We start from the raw sequence: 27,689 nt of genomic DNA on the forward strand, positions 1-27,689 counted from the left end.
TCTTCTGCTTCAGCCAGCCAGTCTCTCATGAGAGTTCATTGAGGACCTTCATTGGAGCTGCCAGCTTCTGGCCTGCTGTATAGATCTTGGATCCCCATGGTTGCAAGAGGCACTTTTATAAATCTCATATTTACAGATCTCTCCTGCTGGCTCTGTTTCTCCAGAGAACCCTAGCTAAAACAGGGATATCATGGAAAAAAACTGCTGTGAACATTCTTGAATGTCTTTTGAGGGACATATGTACTTATTTCTCACAGTTAAATATCTAAGAGTAGAATTACTGTTTCACTGGGCAATCGTACGCTTTGCTCTGGCAAATGCTGCAAAAAATTTTTCCAAAGTGTTTGTGCTGATTTTCACTCCTATTAGCATGTCTGCTGACTCTTAAAAAGGATGGAGGGGTTATGGGAATAACATATTCAATCAGGTAATAGCTATAATACATAATTTTTCAAAGAGAGAGAAGAGAGGAGGGTGGGCTATTCACACGAGTTCTAAAACAATTCATAAACATTTCTCAAGAGAATTATTCTGAATGTTTTCTATTTAATCCTTTCCTAGAAGTAATTAACTTACACAGCTGCATCTAGAGCCAATTATAAACACTGACAGCAAGATCTATATGCTATAATGTTTATATTTTCTAAATCATGCCATGGTTGTTCTACTTTTTCCAAATGAATACCAAAACATGGCTTTTTATACAAAATACAAACATACCATCTTTCCTTATTTGAAACCATAGCTCTATCCTCTCTAATTAAAAGAACGGAAATTTCATACTTTGGACATATTACAAGTCCCTGACAATATAACTTGTCTTAAAATCAGATTAAGTTCTAAAGATAGAATACAGAGTGATTCCCTGAGGATGTTATGAAGTTTGATGAAATTTTCACCCAATCCTACTCTTTCTGCTTCACCCCCCTCCTACCTCCAATCCCCTTCCTCACCTCAGTACTTGGTATTTCTGCATATGTAATCCAGTAGTGGAGGGACAGAGTGGTGCAGGACAAGATTTATGTGAGGGCATAGAAATGAATCATCTTTGTGCTATGAGATAGATCCTGGGCACCAGAATTCTCTCCACCACTCAAAAAACTTCCCAGTCATCCTTGGCCATGGCTCCTTCCTCTACATGCAACCTTATCCTTCTATTGAAATGCAGATTGCAGTAAGTAGGGTTGTGTAACACATTATTCTTAGGCATCATAAGGCTTGAATTACCTTATCAAATTATCCAGCAATCTCTAAGCAAAGAGTAGGACAAAGAATAAGTAACCACCGATGGAGGAAAACATGTCAGGAGAAGTCCTGAGCATCACTCCAAGTCAAAGTGCACCACGGAGAGCTGAAAGGAAGAAAGCCCAAAGCAGAGATGAAGGACACCAAAAGCCTTGCATGCAGGGTGCCTGCAGGCAAGCAGGCACCCTCTCTGTCCTTCTCTCCCTCACTCTCATTCTCTCTCATTTGCTATGAGAAAGTAGGAAGGAATTGTATCATTGCAAAAGCAGAAATTCACGGCAAAACATAACTGACTTCAAAGCTGAAGAATTATTACCAAGTCAGCCACATACTAAATCTATAAATCACTTTCATCTGCTCTGGAGCTTTTAAAAGGCAAAGATTTCAGTTATGCTAAAGTCAAAAAGAATAATTTAGATATGCAAATTTGGCACATATGATAGAAAATTACCCAATACTCCATTCTAGAAAACTTTAAGAAGAGCTACTATAACATCTTCTGGCTTCAACCGTGCTTTTCAGAATGGGAATCTGAGACTCAAAGAAGCTAGTAAGTCCAAGATCAACAGCTAATTGGAGGCAGGGCCAGGCCTGGCCTCAGATCTCTGGCCTTCCTTTGACAGGACCACGCCATGTACCCTTTTAGGAAATACATAAATACGTAAATTTCCTGCATTATCAAAAGTAAGGATGATGGAATATGGAACAGTGAGAACACTCGTGCATTTTCTGAAGTCTGCTCTCCAACTGCCTGCACTTGTGCACAGGTGCGCTCCACACACACCCAGTAATTCTAGCAACGGGCTAACAGAAGCCCATGGAGATACATAAGGGAGGTATTTTCCAGGGCACAAGTAAACAAGAAGAAACTACTTTCTTCCTCCTTCTTTTGTTCCATCAAGTCCATGCCTGGTTGACTGAAAAAGGAATAGGGAGGGGAAAAAAAAGACTCTCAAACAGATATTAGGAAATGGTAATTTCCATACTAACCATCCCAAAGTGGAAGTTAATAGTTTGTACAACAACGAAATGTGAATATGTGAAAAGATTCAGGATTGGAGGCTGTTGCTTTATTTTAGTTCAAATGTAAAGAAACTCATACATAAGTACAATTTCAAAACCTACATTTTAAGACAGCTATTGTACTGCATACATGAACTGAATAGATGCAGACATTATGTACATCCTTTTTCAGAAGCTGAAGAAATATTTTGTAAAAGTTCAAGTTTGATTATTTTTTTGCAAATTGTACATTTTAGTTGAAGACATTTTTTGTCACCTGAAACACAACTACTCTTTTATGTGTAATCAAAGTTGTTTAAATAGAGGGAATGCATTTACCAAAATAATAGCACAGAAAAGAGCTCAAGTAAATGTTGAACAGATATATTTAATCACTGAAATTTATATTTTAACATAAAAATGGTAAGTGAAATCTCAACATGAAAATTCTATTTTAATCATGAAATACACCTAAATTCAGAAATCAAAGAATTCTAACTAATATGAACTAATATAACAACATATTAAATATATAAATCCCCCTGGCTAGCTCAGGATGATAAAAGCCATAAGAAAGATTAACTGCAATGGACATTTGTATACTTGTTATAATACTTCTATTATAGGTCTTGTTATACACCTCTATTACAGAAAAGTCTTAATTTCCTACACTTTGGTAAATGAAGTATATTTTTTTAAATTTAAAAATGTCTTTCTCCAGTGTTATCTCCCAAACAAACATGAATAAAATAAAGGAATTAATGACAAAATTTGTTTCTTAATCCACAAACAAAAGAATTTCCCTATCAAATGTGAACCCACCTACTTTTGGGGTTGTTAAGTTAAACTGGAGAAGAGAATTTTTTTATTTTATAAAATATTTATTTTAAAAATATATGGTATATTAAACATCTATAATATTAACAATAAAAGATACGAACTAATTACTCTCTCCCCCAAAATAACCTGAACATGAGCATCTTTACACCCTAACAGGATTACTGCTTACAAGATGGAACTTTTCCTTACCATGGAGTTATCAAGAACATGAAGTTGAATTTCATGGAATAATATAAGCATAATTAATAAGCTGTTACGTGCTATATTTTCAAATGTTCTCTCAGTGCTGGAAGGAAGGCAAGCCTTTCCTAAGTGCAATTTTTAGCATTTTTCCATAGCTTTAAAAATGTTGGTAATTTGACCCTACAAAGTATTTTTCTGAAGAAATAATTGAGAGATTCTCATCCAGAATTCTGCGTAAGTATATTCACTAATGTCGTTTTATTGGCAAAACTTAGAAATGAAATAAACATATAAAAAAAGGGAATTATCAAATAAATTATGGTATGTTTCAATGAAGGACTAGTATACAAGCATTAAAAGTGATATTTTCAAAGAATGTTTGAGGACTAAGGAGCTTGTTGGTTATCATGATGTAATACAATTTCAATGCCTTTATTATTGTATGTATTTTCATTCAGAGTTATGTACAATGAAATTCACTGTTGTTATATGTACAAAATGTAGAAATGAGCCAAATGTGCAAAAAACAGGGGCATTATTAATGAGTTATGATATGTTCCGAAGATTGAAATGAATAACAATTATATAGAGATAGTAGAGGAGTATACAAAAATAGAGTATGAAATTATATATGCCATATTTCCCTCATTTAGGTAGATAGATAAACTCACTGAATAAAAGACACACTGAAGAAGACTTGAATTAAAAACAGTGGTCTATTAACACAGATGATATTTTATTCTTTACATATCACTTCTTTTTTACCATCTTCACAAAGGACATGTTGTAATTAAAAGGAAAAAAACAACAAATGAAATATTATATTTCTTACTTGAGATTTTATAAGAAAGTAATTGTTTTTAAAAACAAATTTATCTAGAATAAATATGCACAAACTTGTACCCACCTAAACTCCAATACTAAATATAATTTGACATTAAGTATAACCATCTGCACCAGTGTGAATGAACAGATAATCAAAATGTTCAACAGCATAATTAATTGTTTCAAAATTATATTAAGACTTACCTTCACAGAGTTTCTGCTTCATCACCTCTCTTATTTTGGATATTGCAATATAGTCTTCCACATGAAACACATAAGTAGATGAAGGCTTGTTGGCAATAGCTCGAAGTTCTGCATCTTCTGTTTCTAAACCAACTCCAATGGCAAATAAAGTTATTTTATTGTCTCTTGCTGCTTCTGCCGCATCCTTGACTTCATCTTGGGATTTACCATCCGTAAGCACCACCGCTATCTTAGTCAGAAATCGTGAGGACTTGGCAAAAACGTAATCAAGTGCAAATTGGATAGCCTTTCCAGTCTTTGTGTTTCCTCCTAAGTAGTGTATGGATTGCATTCCTGCCATCAAAATGTCTCCTGTGTCATGGCTTCCAAGGGGAATCTCGAGTACAGGGTAGTCACTATACTGGACAACTCCAACCTGAATAAACTTAGGTCCTATGTCAAAGTTTTTTGTTATATTGACAAGCCACTTTTTCACTATTTCAAAGTTTTCTGGGCCAACACTATAAGAGCCATCTAAGATGAAAACCAAATCTGTCGGAGCAGTACGACAACCTAAATGAAAAAGAAAACCAGCAGAGCACATTTATTATATAAAAAGGAAACATTGAGAAGCTTTAAATGCAGTAAGTTATCTATGAAGTGTGTTTAGCTTAAAGTTAACCTGAAATATGCAGACAAAAATATAAACCAGTGAATAAATGGAAGTAAAAATTAAACCTATTTTCTGCCAACTTCAGGACCCAACTACAAATAGTATTCCAGATTTTTGACATCGCTAGTAAAGGTTAAATAAACCAAGATCACCAAACCTTTCATTTTGCACTACCTCCAAGAAAGATCTGATCTCTCATCTTCAGAATCAATAATGCAGTCAAGACATCAGCTGCACCAGGTGGATTTGTGTGCAAGAGCATAAAGCTATTTTTTTCTTCATAGAGATAAAATATTTTTGTTTCAAGATACTAGGAAACATGCAAGGTGGGCATATTTTAGAGCTCTATTGACAGATGGACCATCTTTGGTTCAAATTATACCTAGAGAACTTACAAGCAGTTGTGGAAAGAAAAAGAAAGTTTTCTTAACCCATTTTTCTTATTACCTACATATATTATACACGTCAGCATGCCTCTAACTCTATTTCATCCTTCAATTTATATACAGTAATCACTGACATTGTGTCTGACACCATGCTAAGTACTGGGTTCAAAGATGCATAAAGTAACTCAAAGAACTCAACCTAGAAATACAGACGACCAGCTGGTTAGGAATAGTACAAAGTATCATGAGAAAAGTTAGGAGGCAATATGCAACTTAACCGTGGAAGGTTAGGGAAGATTTTGTAGGGAAATTGACAAGTGATTTGAGATCTGAAAGAAGAACTTTAGCTGAAGTTCTTCTTATTTGGGTGAATAAGAAGGAATCACAATTAGAAAGAACAGCAAGAACAAAGACCCAGAGAGGAGGGACATGCAGTAACAATAGGCTGAGAACTGGTTTGTTTGGATAATTTCAATAGTTTGGAATGGCCATGAGAGTGCATGGGAAGGAAACACTGTATTTGCCTTCCCCTTTTTAAATTTCTGTACCCAAAGAAGCAAAAAAACTACGTTTGTGACCTCTATGATAATCAGGTAATTTCATATTAATACTTTGTTTTACATTTAGCATAACAGTGAGAATCACATCTCTCTGGAGATGATGAGTTGGAAAGGGATGAGCTGAAGATGCTGGGTAATATGACAGCAAAATTCTAAGTCGTATGCTTTTACCCATATTAATAGCTTCCCTTAAACAATGTTCAGATGCACAATTTAGAGTTAATAAGAGTGATTTATGTCCTGTATATATATTTATTTTCCATGTATATTTGTAATTGTCAATTAGAGCTCATAATTGCCAGGGATGGTACCGGAGAAAAATCTGTTTACTGACAATTAGTAATTTTATATCTTCTTAGGAGTAAATCGATCTCACTCATCTTCTCTTCTATTCTTGTACATGTCTACTTTCCTTGTAGGTGTCTACATATTCATCTGGGATGACAAAGTTCCCATAGAGAGGTCCAAATTTTGCAATTATCCCAATTCAGCCACCACAGCCACCAGCAAAAAATAAACACTTTGTTAGGAGACCATGTGTAACAGTCAAGAAGTTTAAAAATAAAGAACTACTCAAACAATTTAACTATGACCATGACATAACTCCTAAAGTGCAAGTATTCTGCAAGAGGGCCTGAGGAACACAATTACAGCAGCCTTCACCAGGGGCCATGCCTGGAGTTCAGAGCAGAGATGCAAAAGTGGAATTCTACCCAGAGGCTGAAATCTGCTAACCCAAGGGAGTGTACTTCTTCTGTTATTTTTGGAAGCTTAGTGAAATTACAAGGCTATGCTTTTCTTAGGGTTTTGTGGAAGACACGATCAGCACAGGAAAGTGTTTGCAGAGCTCTTCAACATTGCCCCTTCTCAAGTACTATGAGATTCACTGTTGTCTGGACTTGCTGGTGTCTGCCACCTGGTTGAATGCCTATAAACTCTTACAGGGTTGTTCTTGGCCATTTCTACCTCTCTCCCTATCTCAGAGCCACAGAGCATGTATTTCATAACAGCAAGTCTAGCCAAGAGCATGGGTACAAAAGCAAACATTGCCATTTATAAACTGTAGACAAAATAACCTTCCAAGGGGCCTCCTCCTTAGACAGACGCATAGTGTCATAGAAAAGGAAAGGGATTGAGGATCAGAAAAGCATACTTTGAACCAGTTATAGCTCTAACCAACTGTATGACACTAGGCAAGTTCCTTAAATTTTGTGACTCTATTTTCCCACTTAAAAAAGAGAGATAAAATATCTACTGTAGGGTGTGCTCGTGTAGATTAATGATAAAAATGTCATATAAACCTGAAATATTATAATTTTAATAACCCTTAAGTAAAGTTGTCAAACTATCTGATGTATCTATGTTATAGAAACCAAAGTTAATTTGTAGTAAAGTGTTTACATTTAGGAGTTTTAAAATATGAATGTAAGCGAATTGATTTTTTAGAAGGTATATCTTTAAAAGATGGCATGGGTAACAGAACTATAATTAGTACAGCTTCCCATTTCCAGTGCAGGCTTTTCTGAAGGCAATCAAAATAACAGTCATGATTTACTGAGATGTCATTGTGCTAAGCCATTTATATGCATCATCTCACGCAGTTCTGATAAACTGCCTATGAGGGAAGTACTTTCTTTATCTCCATATTTAAGTCCAAAATCATGCAGCTTGCAAATGGCTGAATAAATACTTGATACCAAACGGCTCATTCCAAAGGATGATGGTTTAATAGAATAAACTATTCTTTTCCTCTCAATCAATGCACAATATAGTAATTCATTTATTTAAGGGAATTATAGCAGCAAAAATAATAAAAATGAGAACCTTAAAACCATTGCCTGAATTCCCCCAATTTTATTCCCAGCATGAATTTATTGACAGTCAAGATGTACAGTGCTGATATTCTTACTTGATCTAACTTCTCCATCTTCAGCTAACACAAAATTCTGAAGGAGCAGGGCCAAAACTGTCCAAAGAGATGTACTATGGTGAGCCATGCTTCTGTTTCTGTTTTAATATTTCAATTGCAGGTATCCTGAAGAGAAAAAAGAAAAAAACAAGGAAACTTAAATATATTAGACAAATACAGACAAATGCCTAATCATTATAAATTTAAGTATCAAAATTATAACACCCAGTTGGAATACAGTTCATTTTATGACTATTCGTAGAATTAATTTATTTTAATCTAAGACATCCAAATTTTGGGTATAGTAATGCAAGAGGACAATGAATAGGGATTGCAGAAGACCATAAGTCTTGTAATTCATAATTATCTTGAAAAGGTATATACTTTCTTTAAAATTGTGGACTTTGTTCAAAATATTTGCTATAATTCCTCATTTTAGCATGATCTGTAGACTTATCACATTCTTTTAAATATTTCAATAGTAGCAAAATTTCACTGTTAAATGTGGGATTTGCATTTAAGAACACTCAAAGGATATCTGGTGAAAAATATTTCTATGAAAGAGCTGAGGGATGGGATTTAATTTAAAGAATGATGTGACTATAAAGCACTAAGATCTATTTTATTTGATTCATAAACACTCAGTTATGATTTCAATATGTCTTCTAAAAATCAGTCCAAGGACTTCAGTTCTAGTAGGATGTGGAAAGTTACAGGAAACTATCATCCCCAATAATGCCAGATGTACTTCTACAGAACCATAATATTTGAAAACCAGCAGAAAAGCAGAGGATTTAAAGAAAACTAAATGAACAAAATCCCAGAAGTTCTGACCCTTTCACAGGGGATTAGAGAGTCACTGCTGCTTTCATTCCTAATGGAAAGGAAATCCTGCTCAGGAGGATCAGGGGTGGGGAGAGAATTTGCCAACGTCTAGGAGAAAACAGTCAAAGCTGATAAAACAGATTAAAATCCTGAGAAGCCCCAGTCACAGAGCAAGTATGTCCCCACCCAGCAACTCGTCTCATAAGTCTTAACTGAGCGCACGGAGTACACAAGTAGTACACAGAATGCTGGAAGCAGAACAGAACAACCTAGGGAGATTCCCTCTCTTCCTTCCCCCATCCAGGTACTTAGGGACTTCCTCAAACACAAAGCAGTGGCTTAGTAAAGGCTGGAGAGTAGCAACAGAGGTGAGGGAAATTCCTCTCAGGAATTCCAGTTCTTCACTACTATGGAAAGACATACTGCAAACACCAGAAAGCCAAGGGAAAGGCTGGAGAGAAGACAGAACCCCCTAGAAATCTGAACGGCTGGAAACCAGACTAACAAGCTGAAAGAGGCATCTCAACATATGGGAAGAAACAAGAAAACTTAATTTATGATCAGGACAGAAACATTCAATTGAAACAATCCAGAGATGTCCTGGATATCAGATGTACCAAGTAGGGTTTGTAAGATGGCTGTGATAAATGTGTTAAAGGATCTAGATGGACAACATGTACAAACATATGGAAAATTTCAGAAGAGAAATGGAAACTACAAAAACTGAAATGCTTATAATGAAAAATGTATCAGAGAATGCATGTAATTGGCTTTACCTGCACACATCAAAGGAAAAGATCAGTAAACTTGAAGAAGAGTCAATAGAAATTATCCAAAATGAAAGCCAAAGGGGGAAAAGAGTGAAAAAAGGATTAGCATCTGTAATCTATGAGGAAATATCAAATGATCTTGAATGCACTATACAAGTAATTAGACTTTCAAAGAGAGAAAAAGAGAGACTGGAGCAGAAGAAATTTTGAAGAGTCAATGACCCAAGAATCTTCCAAATTGACAAAAGCTACTAATCCTCAGATCAAAGAAGTTCAACAAACACTAAGCAAGATAAATACAAAGAAAACCAGATGAAAAATCTGTAGCTAACATCACAATGAATAGTGAAAGACTGAATGTTTTCCTCCACAAATCAGTATGAAATTAAGGATATAATCTCACATCACTTCTATTTTAAAATGTACACAGAGTCCTAGCCAGTGCAATAAACCAAGAACAAGAAATAAAAGCATAAAGATTATAAAGAAAGAAAGAAAACCGTCATTATTTATAGACAATATGATTATATACATAGAAAATCCTTTGGATTCTACCAAAACACTAATAGAACAAATGAACTTAGCAAGGTCACAGAATGCAAGGGTAATTTTTAAAAAGTATTTCTATAAACTAGCAGCAAAATTGGGGGAGTATTTAAACACCATTTAAAAATAATATAAAAGCATCATAAACCTAGGAATAAAATTCATAAAAAATGTGTGAGAAACATAATTATATAATTATAATTTTCTACACTGAAAATTATAATACATTGTTGACAGAAATTAAAGAAAACCAAATATATGAAGATACCATATTCATGGATTAAAAGATTTAATACTGTTAACATGTCCATCCTTTCCAAGTTGATCTATAGATTTAACACAACCTCAATCAAAATCTTGGCAGATTTTTTAAAGACGTTGACAAATGTATTCTAAAATTATTTTAAAATGAAAATGATTGTGATTTAGAAAAAAATTCTGGAATAAAGAACAATCTTGATTAAGAAGAACTAAGTTGGAGAACTTATACTATCTGATTTTAAGATTTACTATAAAACCACAGTAATAAAAAAAAAGTGTGGTATTTGTATAAGGATAGACGCGTAGAATGCAACTAACAGAGTCCAAACACAGGCCTATATTTTGCATGCTCAGCTGATTTTCACTCAAAGTGTCAAGTGCTTGAATGGGAAAGAAAAGTTTTTTCAATAAGTGATGCTGGATCAGCCAGGTAAACACATAAAATAAAATGAAAATTGATCCCTAACTCACTCCATACACAAATATTAGATGAGCCTCAATCTAAATGTGAAAGCTAAAACTATAAGGCTTCTAGGAAGAAAACAGAGAGGAATATTTTTACAACCTTGGAATAGGTAAATATTTTTAGGACACAAAAGCCATTAGCAATAAAAGAAAAAGGATAAATTGGATTTCATCAAAATTAAACATCTTTGTTCCTAAAAAGATACCATAAGAAAATAAAATGGCAAGCCAGTATTCAGAATAAATGCACCTGACAAATTGTTTGTATCCAGATACATATAAATACATAAATAAAAATATAAATCAACAATAAAAGAAAAAAACACAATTTCAAAAAGAAGAGCAAAATTCTTGAACAGACACATTACAAAAGAAGACACAAAAAATGTCCAATAAGCCCATGACATGTACTCATCCTCATTGGTCATCAGGGAAATGTATATTAAAACCACCATATGGTTTCCTTTCACAGTCACTAAAATCGCTAAATTAAAAGATGACAACATCACATGATTATGAGGATATAGAGAAATTGGAACTCATATTATTGTTGGCAGGAGTGAAAAATGATATATCCCCTTTAAGAACCATTATAGATAATTTCTCATAAACTTACTGTACGACCTAGCAATTCTTCTGCTAGGTGCACAACCTAAATAAATGAAAAGTGTCCACAAAAAGACTTTTGCAATATTCATAGTAGCCATACTATGGTACAGAATAGTACCAAACTGAAAACAGCCCAATGCTAGCAGAAGGAGAATGCATAAACAAATTGTGTGATATAGTCATCTAATGAATTACTACTTAGGAACCAAAAAAAGAATGAATTATTCTTATGCTCAACATCTTGAACAAATCTCAAATACATTATTTAATGAAAGAAGCTCAACACCAAAGAATACATGCCATATGTTTCTAGTTTATGATTTCACAAAACAGGAAAAACTAATCTATGGTGTTAAAATCAGGAAGTGTTCGCCTTTGATGGGAGAGGTTGACTGGAAAGTGGGTAAGTAAACTTGCTAGGTGATAAAAATATCCTACTTTTGTGAGATCAGTATTCAGTTATATGAATTTGTCAAGGGTCACTGAACTGAACATGTGATATATGCATGATCCACTGTACTTAAGTTATATCTCAAAGAAAAACAATAAGACTAATATCGTCACTGCCATTTTTTCAAATTAGGTTGGCCCCTCTGCACAAAGAGCAACCAAGATCCAATAGTATCAACGAGAGTCATTTTTGGTGAGTCATCAACATGAGGTACTGTTCTGGGGCAACATGTACTGAGAGATACTGACCACCTTCTCTCCTAAAAGCCTCAAAATTAAGTTATTATGCTCCTCTACCAAAAAATCCTCAGAATTTCTGTGTTCTAAATTCATTCAGAATTCTTGGGCTAACGTTAACTCCCTAATTTTATCATACCACAGATTAACAACCATTAAAATAGAAGATATGAAAAGGACATAAAATGGATGTTATTGCCATGTTATTTAATCATTGAAACAGCTGGTACGTTCCATAAATGTGCTTCAAAGATATTTCATTATACATGTTTATGTGCAATGCATATAAAGCTATTTTTGTCAAATTTGGGCATTTACGTAAATCACCTGAGAAACTTGTTAAACATATGCATACCCCCCACCCAGTAGCTTCAGATTGTAGGGGATAGGACCAAGTGTTTTTTATTTCAAAACAAGCTTTCCATATGCACACCAAAGATCTAGAAATTTGTATATAAGGCGACCCAACAATGATAAGTGATAATAAGAAAAAAATCCTATGGTTCATATACTCTGGTAGAAAATATGTTTGCAACCCAAAATAGGAAATCATATCTCAGTTACCAGCAATTGAGATAATTTTCTACAAAACAAACCAACTTCTAAGTCCATACTGCTCAAAAAGTGGTTCAGGGACCTTTACCATTCCATGTTTCTCCCGTGCTAAAGTGAACACAAATCACCTGAAGATCTTGTTAAAATGCAGTTTCTGATTCAGTATATTTGAGCTGAGCTGCAGCCTGAGCTGTTTTTTGGAAGAAAACATCAAGGAGTGAGGGGGACAGTTTTGACTGCAGAAGCACGGACCAGTAAGAACACAGGTCATCCATGTATATAATGCTATCAAGAGGCCAATGGTATATTAAAGAGGGAGAGAGAGAGGGAGGAGGACATGCTCTCAGTGCAATTTCACATGCCATTCAAGGATACTATATTATCACTCATCTACCTTCTCATTAAGAAAATATAAAATGAGTCATTATTCCTTTGGTAAAGGTAAACTCAGAGGCTTATAGTTCATGGAATTTAAGGGGACCTAGAAATATATAGATGCTAGAGATGGGTGAACAGTTGGCTAATGAGGTTGAACCTGAATGTAAGGTAATGGAGTGAAGTGAAGGCAGTTCATTAGTGGGTTTATAAGTAATATTGCCATATTAAAGATGAACATGATTGAAAAGGGTTGTATTGAGCCACATATACCACCAATTAATATTACAAATGTAAAAAAGCTTTTGCATGAACTCCTTCAAAGGTATGAATCTTGTACAAAGAGTCAATAATAGAGGGGTATGGGGAAAAACTACATGGCATGTTATGGCCTGTATTTAACAGGAAGACATCAACAGCAACACAGCAATACCAGGGGTAAATAATGGAGGGGGAAGGATAAGAGTTAAGGGAAGTTTGGATTTTCTATTTGGTTGTAGTACGGTTATCTGTTATTTTGCTCTTTGGAGCAATGAAAATTACCTAAAATTGGAAGTGCTGATGATTGTACAACTAAATGAGGATAATATAAGACATGGATTGGGTACTTTGGATATTATCCATGATGCCCAATGGATGGAGCTTGCTGAAGAATACATTGGTTGAAAGCAGAAAAGCGAACTGCGCTGTTTACATATGATAGAATATTGTGCGGCTATAGAAAGGGATCAAGTTGAAGGGCAGGCAACAAGGTAAATGAACCTTGGGGACATTGTGTGAATCAAAATAAGCCAGAAACACAGGGACAAATATTGTATGGCCTCTCTTAGAAAATACTTATAAGAAAATTGGGGCCTACATTGTAAGCTTTTAAAACAGTCACATTTAGTCCAGAGCTGTAAATGTTATTTCTAGATTTTGAGAGGCTATGCTATATATGTATAACCTGGTATTTCCTTGGAACTTTGGCTACCTGTGTGACACCTAAGACTCATAATCGGAGTTCTGCAGCTCTGAAAGTTATCATTGCTACCTATAACTGTCAAAGAAACAAAAAAAAAGGGGGGGGGATCAGGCTTCAATTAGAGATAAGAACAAAACTGATCGGGTTGGAAGTAAGGTGAATCAGAATACAGGGTAAAGGATGATATTGTCTTTATTACAGAACTTCACCTACTGTATGAGACCAAAGGAAGAGAGTTTCATTTTGTCCAAAACTTAAATTTTCTGTAGCACATAATCTAATTCAACTTGTCTGGATAGTTCATTTAAACAATCCAAATACTTGGAGCCCAGAATGGGAATGAGGGCTAATTCCGCAGAGCTTAATGTAGTACCCAGATACATTCCAGAGTACGTTGGACAAATAATTAAAAAGTACTGACAAAGTCTCTTGGGGTATTGGAGAAAAAATATGGAATTATTAAACTTTCCCAACAGAGAAAACCCTGATACTCTCTCAGACATTAGGGACTCCCAAGTCAACAGGCCAAGCCCTTGATCTTGAGGCTTGTTCTTATAAAATTCATTTCTGTAGCAGAGAAGATACGCCTATCTATAGCTATGCCTAAGAAAACTTCTTTTGTTGCTCAGATATGGCCTCTCTCTCTAAACCCAACTCTGCAAGTAAAATCATTACCCTTACCCCTACTTGGGACATGTCACCCAGGGGTTAAAGTCTCTCTGGTAATGTTGGTCATGACTCCCAGAGATGAGGCTGGCCTTGGCATCATGAGATTGACAACGAACACCTCCCTGATCAAAAGAGGGTAAAGAAATGTAACAAAATAAAGTGTCAGTGGCTAAGAGAGTTCCAACAGAGTTGAGAGGCTATTCTGGAGGCTACTCTTACACAAGCTTCAGGTAGATATTGCTAATTGCCACAGTTTACCAACCCCCAACTAACACCATTGCTGCTAACTCTAAAGAACACTTTGAGCTCTATCTGAGAGTCTACAAAAGTTTCACACACTAAGATTATTTTCCAGAAACCTGCAATCTCCAAACAGTTCATAGGCCAGATAAATCCTGAAACCAGAGAGGCTGGCTTCTCCAAGAACAGCAACTAGTTCCATCCCCCATCCCATATTATCAACATCCCTTTCCAACATGAAAAAGTTAGAATGGGAATAGCCCAAATACCCCTAAAGACTGGGAGAGAGATCAAAGGAGAAGAAGGAGCTAAAACAGAGAATACAGGACTTAACAAATGAGTATGTCTGCTGAATTATTATATTGATAGTTCTTTTAATCTCCAATGTCTTGGAGCAGCTAGAAGGAAAAACCGGAATTTGTGGAACTGTAACCTATGCTAAAGTTTGAAATCTATTCTATAACTACTTGTTACAAAATTTTTGTTGCAAAAAATAGAATTTGCCTAAATTCTATTTTCCCAAAACCTTAAAATATGTATGTTTAAATACTATATGGATAAAATTCGGTGGCTGAAGTGATGACCTAAATTGAAAAATAATTTCCTTAAGAATGAAGCAACTTAATCTCAATAGGACTAAGGTAAATCAGAATACAGGACAAAGAATGATATGGACCATATTTTTAAACTTCAATTTCTGTATGAGACCAAAAGGAGAGATGTTTATTTGTGCAAAATTTATATTTTGGGTAGCATATTTCCTCATTTAACTTGCATGGTCAGTTTAATTGAACACCATAAGTACATGGAATCTTGAATAGGATATGAGATCTTGTTGGTTTGTACAGGTTAGTATGATGCCCCAATATGTTCCAGAATAAATTGGGCAGAGAAGTATTTGCAAAGTACCCATGCAGGACTGGAGAGAAAGGAGAAAATATTAGGCTTCACCATCTGGGGATTTCCTGATATTCTCACAAGCAGTGGGGGCAACTAATTCAATAGGCTGAGCCCCTATGAAGCTTATTCCTGCGAGGAGAAGCTAAGCCTACTTTTAATTATACCTAAGAGTCACCCCCAGAGAACTTCTTTTGTTGCTTAGATGTGGCCTCTCTCTCTCTAAGCCAACTCGGCAGGTGAACTCACTGCCCTCCCCCACACAAAGGACATGACTCCCAGGAGTGTAAATCTCTCTGGCAGCATGGAACAGAACTCCTGGGATGAGCTGGGACCCAGCATCATGGGACTGAGAAAGCCTCATTGATCAAAAGGGCGAAGAGAGAAATGAGAAAAAAAAATTGCAGTGTTTGAAAGATTCCAGAGTCAAACGGTTGTCCTGAAGGTTATTCTTATGCATTATATAGATGACCTTTTTTAGTTTATGGTGTATTGGAGTGGCTAGAGGGAAGTACCTGAAACTGTAGCATTGTGTTCCAATAGCCTTGTTTCTTGAAAATGATTGTATAATGACATAGCTTTTACAATGTGACCGTTTGATTGTAAAAACCTTGTGTCTGATGCTCCTTTTATCCAGGGTGTGAACAGATGAGTAAAAAAAATAGGATAATAAATAGATAAATAATGGTGGGGGCGAAAAAGGGTAAAAAATTGAGTAGACTGAAGTACTCTTTGTTAACAAGAGGGAGGGATAAGGAGTAAGGGATGTATGAGTTTTTTCTTTTTTATTTCTTTTTCTGGAATAATGTAAATGTTGTAAAAAATGATCATGGTGATGAATACACAACTAGGTAGTGATATTATGAGCCATTGTCTATACACCATGCATGGACTGTATGTGTGAAGATTTCTCAATAAAAATATTGGAAATATATATTTTTAAAATTCCTATACCCCCTCAAAAAAAAAAAAAAGAAGAATGAAGCTACTGATTAAAACCTGGGTACCCTTTTATTGACCCCTTTTCTTAGCTACTAAAAATGGCCCTACGCATGTAAAAGAACTAGGGTGACATCTGATGTCAGAGATCCAGGTCACTTCTCACACAGCTTTGTAGCAGTGCCACAGAGAAATACAGTGACAGGGCCACAATTCACTACAGAATGATGGTTATGGCAGTAATTGTTTATGATGGCCTTGTTTGTGGTGGTAATTATTACATGAATATTGGAAGATATGCCACCTTGTTAAACATGGAATTCAGATGTAGAAAAATCTAACATTTGAATCCTACACCAATTGTTCTGAATGGCTAACAGAAAAAGAAAAATTACTTTTGCCAGAATGCAAGAATGTAATAATTTAAGTTGAGCTCATCTTTCACTGTGGAATATGCACTTGGTTTAATATGCATCAAGCAACCCAGTTGTAGATTTAATTCTGCCACTAACTATAACTTTAAAAAAAATAGTTTCTTGTAGTTTTCTAATGTTTACAAACAGGGAGGTGAATCTGGTGAGCTATAATCTTCCTCTCAACTATGGAAATTCTGGTCCAATTTCTGACCTCACAAGATGACTGTGATCATTTATAGTTTATGGAGTGTTTTGAGAAAAAACTATTTGACTTCATGTTAGGAAGCATGGAGGAAAATAAGGTTTACTTAAGTAACATGACTGATTTGTTGCACGTGCTTTAATAAGCAACAGTCTGAAAACTTAAAACTCAACTTCTCGGACTCCAGGACTCTTCCCGCTATATTTATCAAAAACAAATATTTATTAGTTGCCTATACCATGACAGGCACTCTTTTAGGTACAGGGATTTCAGGGCTGACCAAGCTGGACAAGGAACTTGTTTTCATGTAGCTTATATTCTAGAGACTAAATAAATATCTGAGACAGTTTCAGATAGTGGTAAGTATTACAAAGAAATTGTGACAATAAATGCATGACCTGGGGAAGGAAGGAAGGAAGGAAGGCAGTTCTGAAGAGGTGACATCTGAGCTGAGACTTGAGTAACAAGAAGGATCTGGGGACAAACTTTCCCTTTCAAGGGTGGAGTAAATTTGGCTAGTTCTAGAAACAGAAGGAAGGCCAGTGAAACTTGGGTGTTGGAGCAAAAAGAAGATGGCAAAGAAGCACATGTAGAACGTTAAGTTTAGAATTTCCCCCCCCTAAATTGTGAATTAAATACATTGGAGGGTTTTAAGCACAGCTGTAGCATGATCTGATTTTTGTATAAAGTAGATCATCCCACTTTTAAAGTCAAAGTGTTCTATGAATTATTTGATTTTCAGGGGAAACAGGAAAAAGATCAGTTGATCTATCTTTGTCCTCTTTTGTTCCCCATATCCCCTCTATTTCTCTACCTAATTTGTTATATTATATTCTACTACCATTGGCTCTGGTATTTTTATTAAAATCAAAATAAATACTTGTAGGTAAATTTCTCAGTATAGCAGATACAAAGAAAAGCAAATCCTTGCCTCTTTGCAATTAATATATCTGTCAATGAATCAACAGGAATGAATGGGAATCAGCATGAGAAGCCACCAGCAGTGTAAGAATAGCTTTCAAAATGATTGTCGAGAAAAATGCCATCTCAAAATTTGGTTGCTGTGCTTGGCTATAATACTTTCAAAATAAAAGTGAAGACCAAAAATAGTCGCCTCATGACACACTAACACTCATGTTACTTGAAGGCTCTGTCTTTGAAATAAATCATAAAACAGGAAAAGGTGGGGGAAATGAAATGCGGGTCATCCCAGCTCTTTACACAGACACACACACATGCATGCACACACATGCACACATATAGAAAATATATTGTTTCATATTTCTGACATTAAGGTAGTAGAAAGAAGCATTAATTGGAACAGAATTTAGAAGGAAAAATACCAGCATACTAGTAAAAGAATTCATACATGGATTCATGCATGTGTATATATATATATATATATATATATATGCATATAAGCATGCAAAGTTTTGTTAATTTGAGTTGTCACTAAAGTAACAGAGTTATTTTAGGGTACATAATTAAAGACAATTTATCACGACATTTTTCCATAAGAGGTAAAATATCAAGCAAAATCCATTCCAGCCACACAATGGCTCAGAAAATTTGCAATCTCTAAACTAGAACTTTTAAAAAGTTACTTGAGGAGAACCTTACCACTGTATAAACAAAAATGAGCACTTTACATCAAAAACTTCAGTGGTTCTTTGGAGGTGCCTAGTGTAGTGTATTGTAAGCACTGATGTGCATTTTTCAAATACATTATATTTTTTGACCATGGCATAAAATGCTGAACTTTTGACCATGCTGAAAACTTTTACACTTGTACATGGACATACAACAGCAAAACCAGCCATTTTCTGCTGGCTGTGGCTAGATCTAGACGCATAATAAGGATAATTAATCCCATAACAATGTAGAACCTAAAGGTGAATTTTATGTTCAAATTATAGATCTTGTTCTTGTGAATGCACACAGTTGAACACATATCATGTTTAATTTAAAACTGGATGTCTGTAAAATTTCTGATTTGATGTGTACTTTGCTTATTATTTTCTTTGGATAGGCTTTTTGAGATCTTTGTCACATTTGGGTAAAGTAAATTAAAGAATATAAAGTGTAATACAATATTTGAAGAGACATTCCTGTAAAAACAAAAAGCAAATCAAGAAAAAGAAAGTTATGGTACCTAGAACACAGTAAGAAACCACTGAGCAAGCCAAAAGAACAGCAATTTTAGACAATTTTCATTGCTCCAACGAGAAAAAAGAAACAGACACATCCATACCAAACAGAAAACACCAAATTCCCTTACTTCTTATCCCTCCCCCCAATTATTTACCCCTAGTATTGTTGTGGTACTGGTGAGGGATCCCTGTTAAATACAGCCAATGGCATGCAATAGGTTGTTTTTCTTACATACCACTTCATTATTAACTTTTGGTACAAGTGTCGTACCTTTGAAGTACTTCACAAGAACTCATGTTTGTGGTGCTAATCAGTTAGATACATGATTTTAAACAACCCCTTTCAATTTTATTCACCTTCAATACAGCACTATTACTTATAACCCTACTAATGTACTACTAACACCTGTATCCATTCCCATACATTTTAGTTCAACCTCTTTAACAAGTCTTTAACATTCTGAACCAGTGTCTAATAATCCCGAAAGGGTAACTGCTCTCGCTTCTCAAGGTTCCGCCTATCTCTAGGTCCCATATATACTACATTTTAAGAGTTTAGGGTTACATTTTCTGTGGGGCTCATATGAGTGAAGTCATACAGTATCTATCCTTTTGTGTCTGCCTTATTTCATTCAGCATTATGTCCACAATATTCATTCATACTGGCATATGCTTCAGGACCTCATTCCTTCTTACTGCTCCACAATATTCCATTGTATGTATATACCACATTTTGTTTATCCAAGCGTCTGCTGATGGACACTTAGATTGTTTCCATCTTTTGGCAATTGTGAACAATGCTGCTGTGAACATCGGTGTGCATATGTCTGTTTGTGTCACTGCTTTCAGATCTTCTGGATATATACCAAGTAGTAGAATTGCCAGGTCATAGCATAACTTGATATTTCATTTTCTGAGGAATCTCAAAACTATTTTCCACAGCAGCTGTATCATTTTACGTTCTCACCAGCAGTGGATAAGTGTTCCAATTTCTCTACATCCCCCCTAACAGTTGTAGTTTCATGTTTGTTTAATGGCAGCCATTCTCATAGGTGTGAAATGATACCTTATTTTGGTTTTGAAATTTATTTTCTTAATACTTAATGAAAATGAACATCTTTACATTTGCCTTGTAGCCATTTGTATTTCCTTTTCAAAAATATTTATTCATATCTTTTGCCCATTTTATAATTGGGCTGTTCTTTTGTTGTGCAGTTGTAGGATTTCTTGATATATATATATTGGATATCAAACCCTTACAGATATATGGTTTACAAATATTTTCTCCCATTGATTAGCTGCCTCTTCACCTTTTTGAAAAGGTCCTTTGAGGCACAGAAGCATTTGATTTTGAGGAGTTCCCATTTATCTGTTTTTTTATTTCATTGTCTGTGCTTTTGGTATAAGGTCTATGAAGTTACCTCCTATTACTAGGTCTTGAAAACGTTTGCCTATATTTTCTTCTAGGAGTTTACGGTACTGTCTCTTATATGTAGGTCTTTGATCTACTTTAATCTTTAAATAGGGAGTGAGGTAGGGATCCCTTTCATTCCTTTGGCTATGGATATCCAGTTCCTCCAGACCCATTTATTAAAAAGATTATTCTGTCCCAGTTCAGTGGATTTGGGGGCCTTGTCAGAAATCAATTGACTATAAATCTGGGGATCTTTTTCCAAACTTTCCATTTAATTTCATTCCAAAGACAGATCAATATGTCCATCTTTTTGCCAGTACCATGCTGTTTTGACTACTATAGCTTTACAATAACATTTAAAGATGGGAAGTGTAAGTCCTCTCACTTTGTTCTTCTTTTTTAGGATATTTTTGGCAATTTGAGGTCTCTTTCCCTTCCAAATAAATGTCGTGACTAGGTTTTCCAAGCCTGTAAAGTAGGTTCTGGAATTTTGATTGGTATTGTGCTGACTCTGCTGATCAATTTGGGTAGAATTGACATTAAGACATTTAGCTTTGCTATCCATGAACACAGAATATCTTACCACCAATTTAGGTCTTCTTCAATTTCTTTTAGTACTGTTTTGTAGTAGCCTGTACAGAGGTTCTTTACATCTTTAGTTAAGAAACTTGACTCTTAGTTGCTATTGTGAATGGAATATTTTTTCTTAATTGTCGCCTCAATTAACTCATTACTGCTGTATGGAAAAATTACTGATTTTTGCACACTAATCCTATATCCTGCCACTTGGCTGAATTTGTTTATTAGCTCAAAAAGCTTTGTCATGGATTTCTCAGGATTTTCCAAATATAGGAGTTTGTCAACTGCAAACCAGTGAAAGTTTTACTACTTTCTTTCCAATCTGGATACATTTTATTTTTTTTTCTTACAAATTGCTCTAACTAGAACTTCTAGTTCAATGTCAAATAATAGTGGTGACAGTGGGCATCCTTGTCTTCTTCCCAATCTTAGGTGGAAGGCTTTCAGTCTCTTGCCATTGACTATGATGCTGGCTCTGGGTTTTTCATATGTGCCTTTTATCGTACTGAGGAAGTTTCCTTCAATTCCTACCTTCTGAATTTTTTTTATCAGCAAAGGGTGCTGAACTTTGTCAAATGCTTTTTCAGCATCAATTGATATGATTATGTGATTTTTCCCTTTCAATTTGTTAATGTGTCATATTACATAGATTGATTTTCTTATGCTGAACCACCTTTGCATACCTGGAATAAACCCCACTTGGTCATGGTGTATAATTCTTTTAATGCATCTTTGGATTCAATTTGCAAGTATTCTGTTGAGAATTTTCACATCTATATTCATTAGAGAGACTGGCCTGTAGTTTTCCTGTCTTGTAGTATCTTTACCTGGCTTTGGTATTAGAGTGATGTTAACTTAAAAAATGTGTTAGGTAGTCTCCCTTTTTCTTGAATTTTTTTGAAGAATTTGAGTAGAAATGTATTAGTTCTTTTTAGAATGTTTGGCAAAATTCCCCTGTAAAAGCTATCTGGCCCTGGGCTTTTCTTTGTAGAAAGATTTTTGATGATTGGTTGACCTTTCTATGTGTTTGGTTTGCTGAGGTCTTCTATTTCTTTTCAAGTCAGTATGGGATGTTAATGTGTTTCTAGGAAATTGTCCATTTTTTCTAAGTTGTCTAGTTTGTTGTTATATAGTAGTTCATAGTATCCTCTTGTGATTTTTTTTAAAATTTCTTCAGGATCCATAGTAATCACCTCTCTCATTTCTGATTTTATTTGCATCTTCTCTCTTTTTGACTTTGTCAGTCTAGCTACAGGTTTGTCAATTGTGTTGATCTTCTCAAAAAACTAACTTTTGGGTTTAATGATTATATTGCTTTTTTTTGTTCTCCAGTTCATTTTTTTCTGCTTTAACCTTTGTCACTTCTTTTATTCTACTTGCTTTAGTGTTAGTTTGCTGTCTTTCTATAGCTTCTTCAGTTGTTCAGGTAGCTCTTTGCTTTTAGCTATTTCTGTCTTTTCATTGTATGCACTTAGCGCTATAGCTTTCCCACTCAGCATCATCTCCACTGCATCTAGAGATGTTTTTTTCTTTTCATTTCACTCCTTTTTTAATTGTGAAATATAACATATGTACAGAAAAGCAATAACTTTCAAAGTACATTGTAACAATTAGTAATGGAACAGATTTCACAGTGTGGTATGGGTTATAGTTCCACAATTTTAGGTTTTTCCTTCTAGTCAAGACCCTGGAGCCTAAAAGAAATATTGGTATAATGATTCAGCAGTCATACTCATTTGTTAAATCCTATCTTCTTCATTATAACTCCTCCTTCTCCTTTGATCCTTCTCCCAATCTTCAGGGATATTTGGGCTATACCTATTTCAGCTTTTTTCATGTTGGAAAAGGCTGCCAAAAATATGGGAGAGAGGGATGGAATTAGTTGATGTTCTGGAAAGACTGGGCACTCTGGGTTTCAGGTCATCTTATAGATCTTGAAAAGTTGTACTCTCATTTTCATTTGTCTCCAGATATTTACTGAGTTTTCATGCAATTTCCTCTTTGATCCACTGTTTGTTTAAGAGTGGGTTAACTTCCATATATTTGTGAAAGTTCTATTTCTTTGGTGATTATTTCCAGCTTCACCAACTATGATCAGAGAAAGTTCTTCGAATAATTTCAATATTTTTAAATTTATTGAGACCTGTTTTGTGACCAGCATACGATCTATTCTGGAGAACATTCCATAAGCACAGGAGAAGAATGTATATTCTGGTATTTGGAGATGCAATGATCTATATATATGTCTGTTAGGTCTAATTCATTTATCACATTGTTTAGGTTCCCAGTTTCCTTATTGATCCTCTGTCTGGTTGTCTATCTATAGAAAAGAGCAGTGTATTGAAGACTTCTACTATTATTGCATAAATGCTTATTGCTCCCTTCAGTTTTGCCAGTGTTTGCCTCATGTAATCTGGTACTCCTTGACTGTATGCATAAACATTTATGATTGTTATTTCTTCTTGGTGAATTTTCATTTTTATTCACATATAGTGCCCTGCCTTGTCTCATATGACATCTTTGCATTTAAAGTCTATTTTTTTCTATTAGCATACTACCCCTGTTTTCTTTTGGTTGCAGTTTGTATGAAATATTTTTTTCCATCCCTTCATTTTCAATCTGTTTGTATCCTTGGGTCTAAGATAAGTCTCTTGTAAAAAGAATATAGATGGATCATATTTTTTAATCCATTCTGCCAATTAAACTCCCCAATCTTTTAATGGGGAATTTAATCCATTCGCAGTCAACATTTTGAATGTAAAGGCTGTACTTGAACCAACCATCCTATCCTTTGGATTTTATTTCTCAGTTTTATTCTTCCCCTCTCTCTCTTTACATTCTTTAAATTAAGCTTACTAATGCTCTTAAATTTTGTGCCCAGCTCCAGATCTCTCTCTCCCTCTCCTGACTTCTTTTTTTTTTTTTTTTTTTACAGCCTACAGAACGCCCTTTGGTATTTCTTGCAGGACAGGTCTCTTATTAACAAATTCTCTCAGCATTCTTTTGCGTACATTTTATAGACTCCCTTACTTTTGAAGGAGAGCTGTGCTGGAAAATGAATTTTTGGTTGACAATTTTTCTCTTTCAGATTCTTAAATATGTCATACCACTGCCTTCTCACCTCCTATGGTGGCCATTGATTAGTCAGTACTCAGTCTTATGTGGCTTCCCTTGTATGCAGTGAATCGCTTTTCTCTTGCTGCTTTCAGGATTTTCTCCTTTTCTTTAGTATTTGACAATCTGAGTAATATGTGTCTTGGAGTATGTCTATTTGGATTTATTTTATTTGGAGTTCATTGGGATTCTCTGATTTGCATATTTATGTCTTTTGTAAGGGTTGAGAAGTTTTACTCAATTATCTCTTCAAATATGCTTTCTAGCCCTTTACTCTTCTCTTCTCTTCTCCTTCCAGAACACCAATGACTCATATTTGTGCATTTCTGTCAGTTCTCTGACATCCAATTTAAATTTTCCATCTTTTTCGCCATTGGTTCTTTCATGCATTTGCCTTCAATTGACCTGTCCTCTATTTCATTTATTCTTTCTTCTGCTTCTTCAAATCTTCTTCTGTGTATCTCTAGTATATTTTTAATTTGCTCTATATTATCTTTCATTTCCATAATATCTACTATCTTTCTGCTTATTCTTTCAAATTCTACTTTTTGCTTGTCTAGTGTTTTCTTAATATATTTTATGTCTTTTGCCATCCCATTGAAGTTGTTTTAAAGAGTTATATGCACTTCTTTGATTAGTTTCTGTATTTCCTCCAGGTTTTTAATATGGTTATTTGGCTTAGCTATCTCTTCTTGCATCTTCATGTATTTTGTGTTTTCTGCTGATTTATAGACATTTGATTACCTTGATAAGATTATTTTGAAAATTGATTTCCCTCACTTGCCTATGATTTTATATTTTCTTGCGTTTGCATTGAAGGTGAGAAAAGCAGTCAGCCAGAGTGTACATTCCCTGTCTTCCTAGAAGATGGTATTCTTTGGCCACCTCTTCTCCACAACTTGTCTCTCCCCTAACTGCAGTAACATGCTGGACATTGCCCCAACCAGGTTACAATCCAGCCAAGGCCACTGCTCTCCATGTGTGCTGTTAGCCACCAACTCCAGGGATAAGGAGTAGGCACTGTGTACTTTGTCTGTGGGCACAAAATAACTGGCATTTCCCAGGCTCCCGTATGGAAAGGCCTTGGATTGTAGTACCAAGAGTTTCCATTTCACCAGCCAACAGTTGGCCCAGGAGTGATCTTTTCACCATCCAGCAAGGCCTTGGTTTGTATTAGGGCACTGCTTTGATAGCTGGGTAGTCAGTGTTTCTTAACCAAAACAAGGTCAGGTACCTGTTCAGGATGTATAGACCAGCTCCAACTGTGCTGGTGAGAGGGGCTGGAGAGGCTCTGATATGCCTTGTAATTCACCTGCACTTTCTGGTCTGCCCCACAGATGGCGCTACTCAGAAACTGCCAGTATTCCACTCAGTTTTCAAAACCGATTTTCATAACTGTTTCAGAGAACTCCGTGAGGGTTCTGTGAAGGTGGTATGGCCAGTCCAGTACAGAAGTTTCCTACCTGATACTTTTCTTTTTCTTCAATTCAGCTTTTGTTGGATCTGCCTCCAATCTATATCTTTCTCCAGAGTTCTGTACAAGTGGAAATAGTCCTATTTTTTCTGCTGTATCTCTGAGAAGAGGTTATCAGTAGCTGTTTACATCACCATGTTGATGACATCACCCTCATTCACATTTTTTTCCCTCATTCACTTTTAAATGTACTTTAAAAAATTTTTGTATGAACCAGAGTTCTCTAAGCAAGCAGAATCAACAGTAGATATAAGTATATGCATATATTATGTAAATATTTTGAGATCTTTTTAGGAATTGCCTCACATAACTGTAGGGATGGGCAAGAACAAATTGCACAGAGCAGGCCACAAGCTAGGAACTCCAAAGAAGGTTTTCAATGAATTCCCCAGATGAGCTGGCTCACTGAAGTAGAGATGGAAATTTTCCCTTCTGATTGCTGAAATCATCACTTATCCTTATAAGGCCTTCAGCTGAGTGGATGAGACTTCTCTCATTGTCAAAGGCAATTTTCTCAGTCGATTGTAAATGTAATCAGCCATAGATGCAAAACTGACCAATGATTTAAATTCATGAAATACCCCTATAGTAACCATCAGGCCAGTGTTTGCTTGACCAAACTACTGGACACTATAAAACGTCGCCAAGTTGACACATGAATTTAATCATCACAAAGGTTGACTATCCCCTCAGTTACCAAGTACTCTTTAACATTGTTTGAATAGCATGCTTGAAGAACAAGAGCAAGATAATAGTCCATTTCCTATAGAAAATTTAAGGGTAAAAAGGGAATTCCTGAAAGACAAATTTGATCAACCATGGGCAAGTAGAAGAAAGAGTGAATTATCTTTAAGTCCAGACAAAACAGGAGAGATTGGATTTTCTTTTTATTCTTTCCAAAGAAAATTATAGTTTAAAAATATGCCATATGAAGGTGCAATCAAAGAGCATATAACCAAAAAATGCAGAAATAAAAGCAATATAGAGGTATCTCAGGCAATTAATAAGACTGTAGATTATTGTTCGGGGGGAACAAAAGGACTCCCAGCATTTCCCACAGTTATATTAGCATCAGGGTCTAATCCATTTATCAGAGTGAGAAACCTAGGATCTCACCTCCATCTTCTTGACCTCCACTACATTTAATGGATGACCCATAAGGAGGAGAGGGACTGTCATTCTTCATCACCACATCCTTAATGCCTCAAATAATGCCTGACACAACACTGGCACTCAATAGATTTTGGTATTAAATTCTATTCTTTTTTCACCTAGCATTTCTCTTCTATCAGTCCCCTTAGTTCTAACACCACTGACAATGCCTTCCTCATTTCACTCCTAGCCTTCAATAATATAACCTACAGAAATCACTATACAAGGATAGCCTACACGGTCCCTTTACCTCTAGGTTAAAGCCCATCTAATCTAAACTGCTAGTTTCAGAGTATTCTGTCACACTGCAAAGTTGCTGAATGTTCTCTTGATTCATTTGTAGGGTTCATTACATAGCATCCATTAAAGCCACACAGGACAGCGTGAACTTCAGCAATTTGGTTGTTTGGAGTTTGGAAAAGCATGGTTTAAAGTCTCATCTGGCTATTGCAACCTCTAAATAGTCAAGCAACAAAGGATTGTACAAGTCTATACAATCATTCAAAATGAAACTAGCGAAAGACAGACAAGGAACATGGAGCACAGTGAATTTTATGTGTCTGTGCCAGCAAATCCACTG

The 27,689-nt window shown here is 35.4% G+C and overlaps 1 protein-coding gene across 1 annotated transcript in view; it reads right to left on the minus strand.

The window, feature by feature from the left end:
- The window catches only part of COL21A1 (collagen type XXI alpha 1 chain), a 202,356-nt gene that overhangs the window by 117,594 nt on the left and 57,073 nt on the right, over window positions 1-27,689 (minus strand). The window contains exons 2-3 of the mRNA XM_077162122.1: window positions 7,807-7,932; window positions 4,300-4,851 (exon numbers count right to left, since the gene is read on the minus strand). Coding sequence (XP_077018237.1) covers window positions 4,300-4,851; window positions 7,807-7,894 — 640 coding nt within the window. The 5' untranslated portion in view covers window positions 7,895-7,932. The remainder of the gene's footprint in view (window positions 1-4,299; window positions 4,852-7,806; window positions 7,933-27,689) is intronic.

The sequence above is a fragment of the Tamandua tetradactyla genome, chromosome 5, assembly GCF_023851605.1.
Source record: "Tamandua tetradactyla isolate mTamTet1 chromosome 5, mTamTet1.pri, whole genome shotgun sequence".
Taxonomy (NCBI): Eukaryota; Metazoa; Chordata; class Mammalia; order Pilosa; family Myrmecophagidae; genus Tamandua; species Tamandua tetradactyla.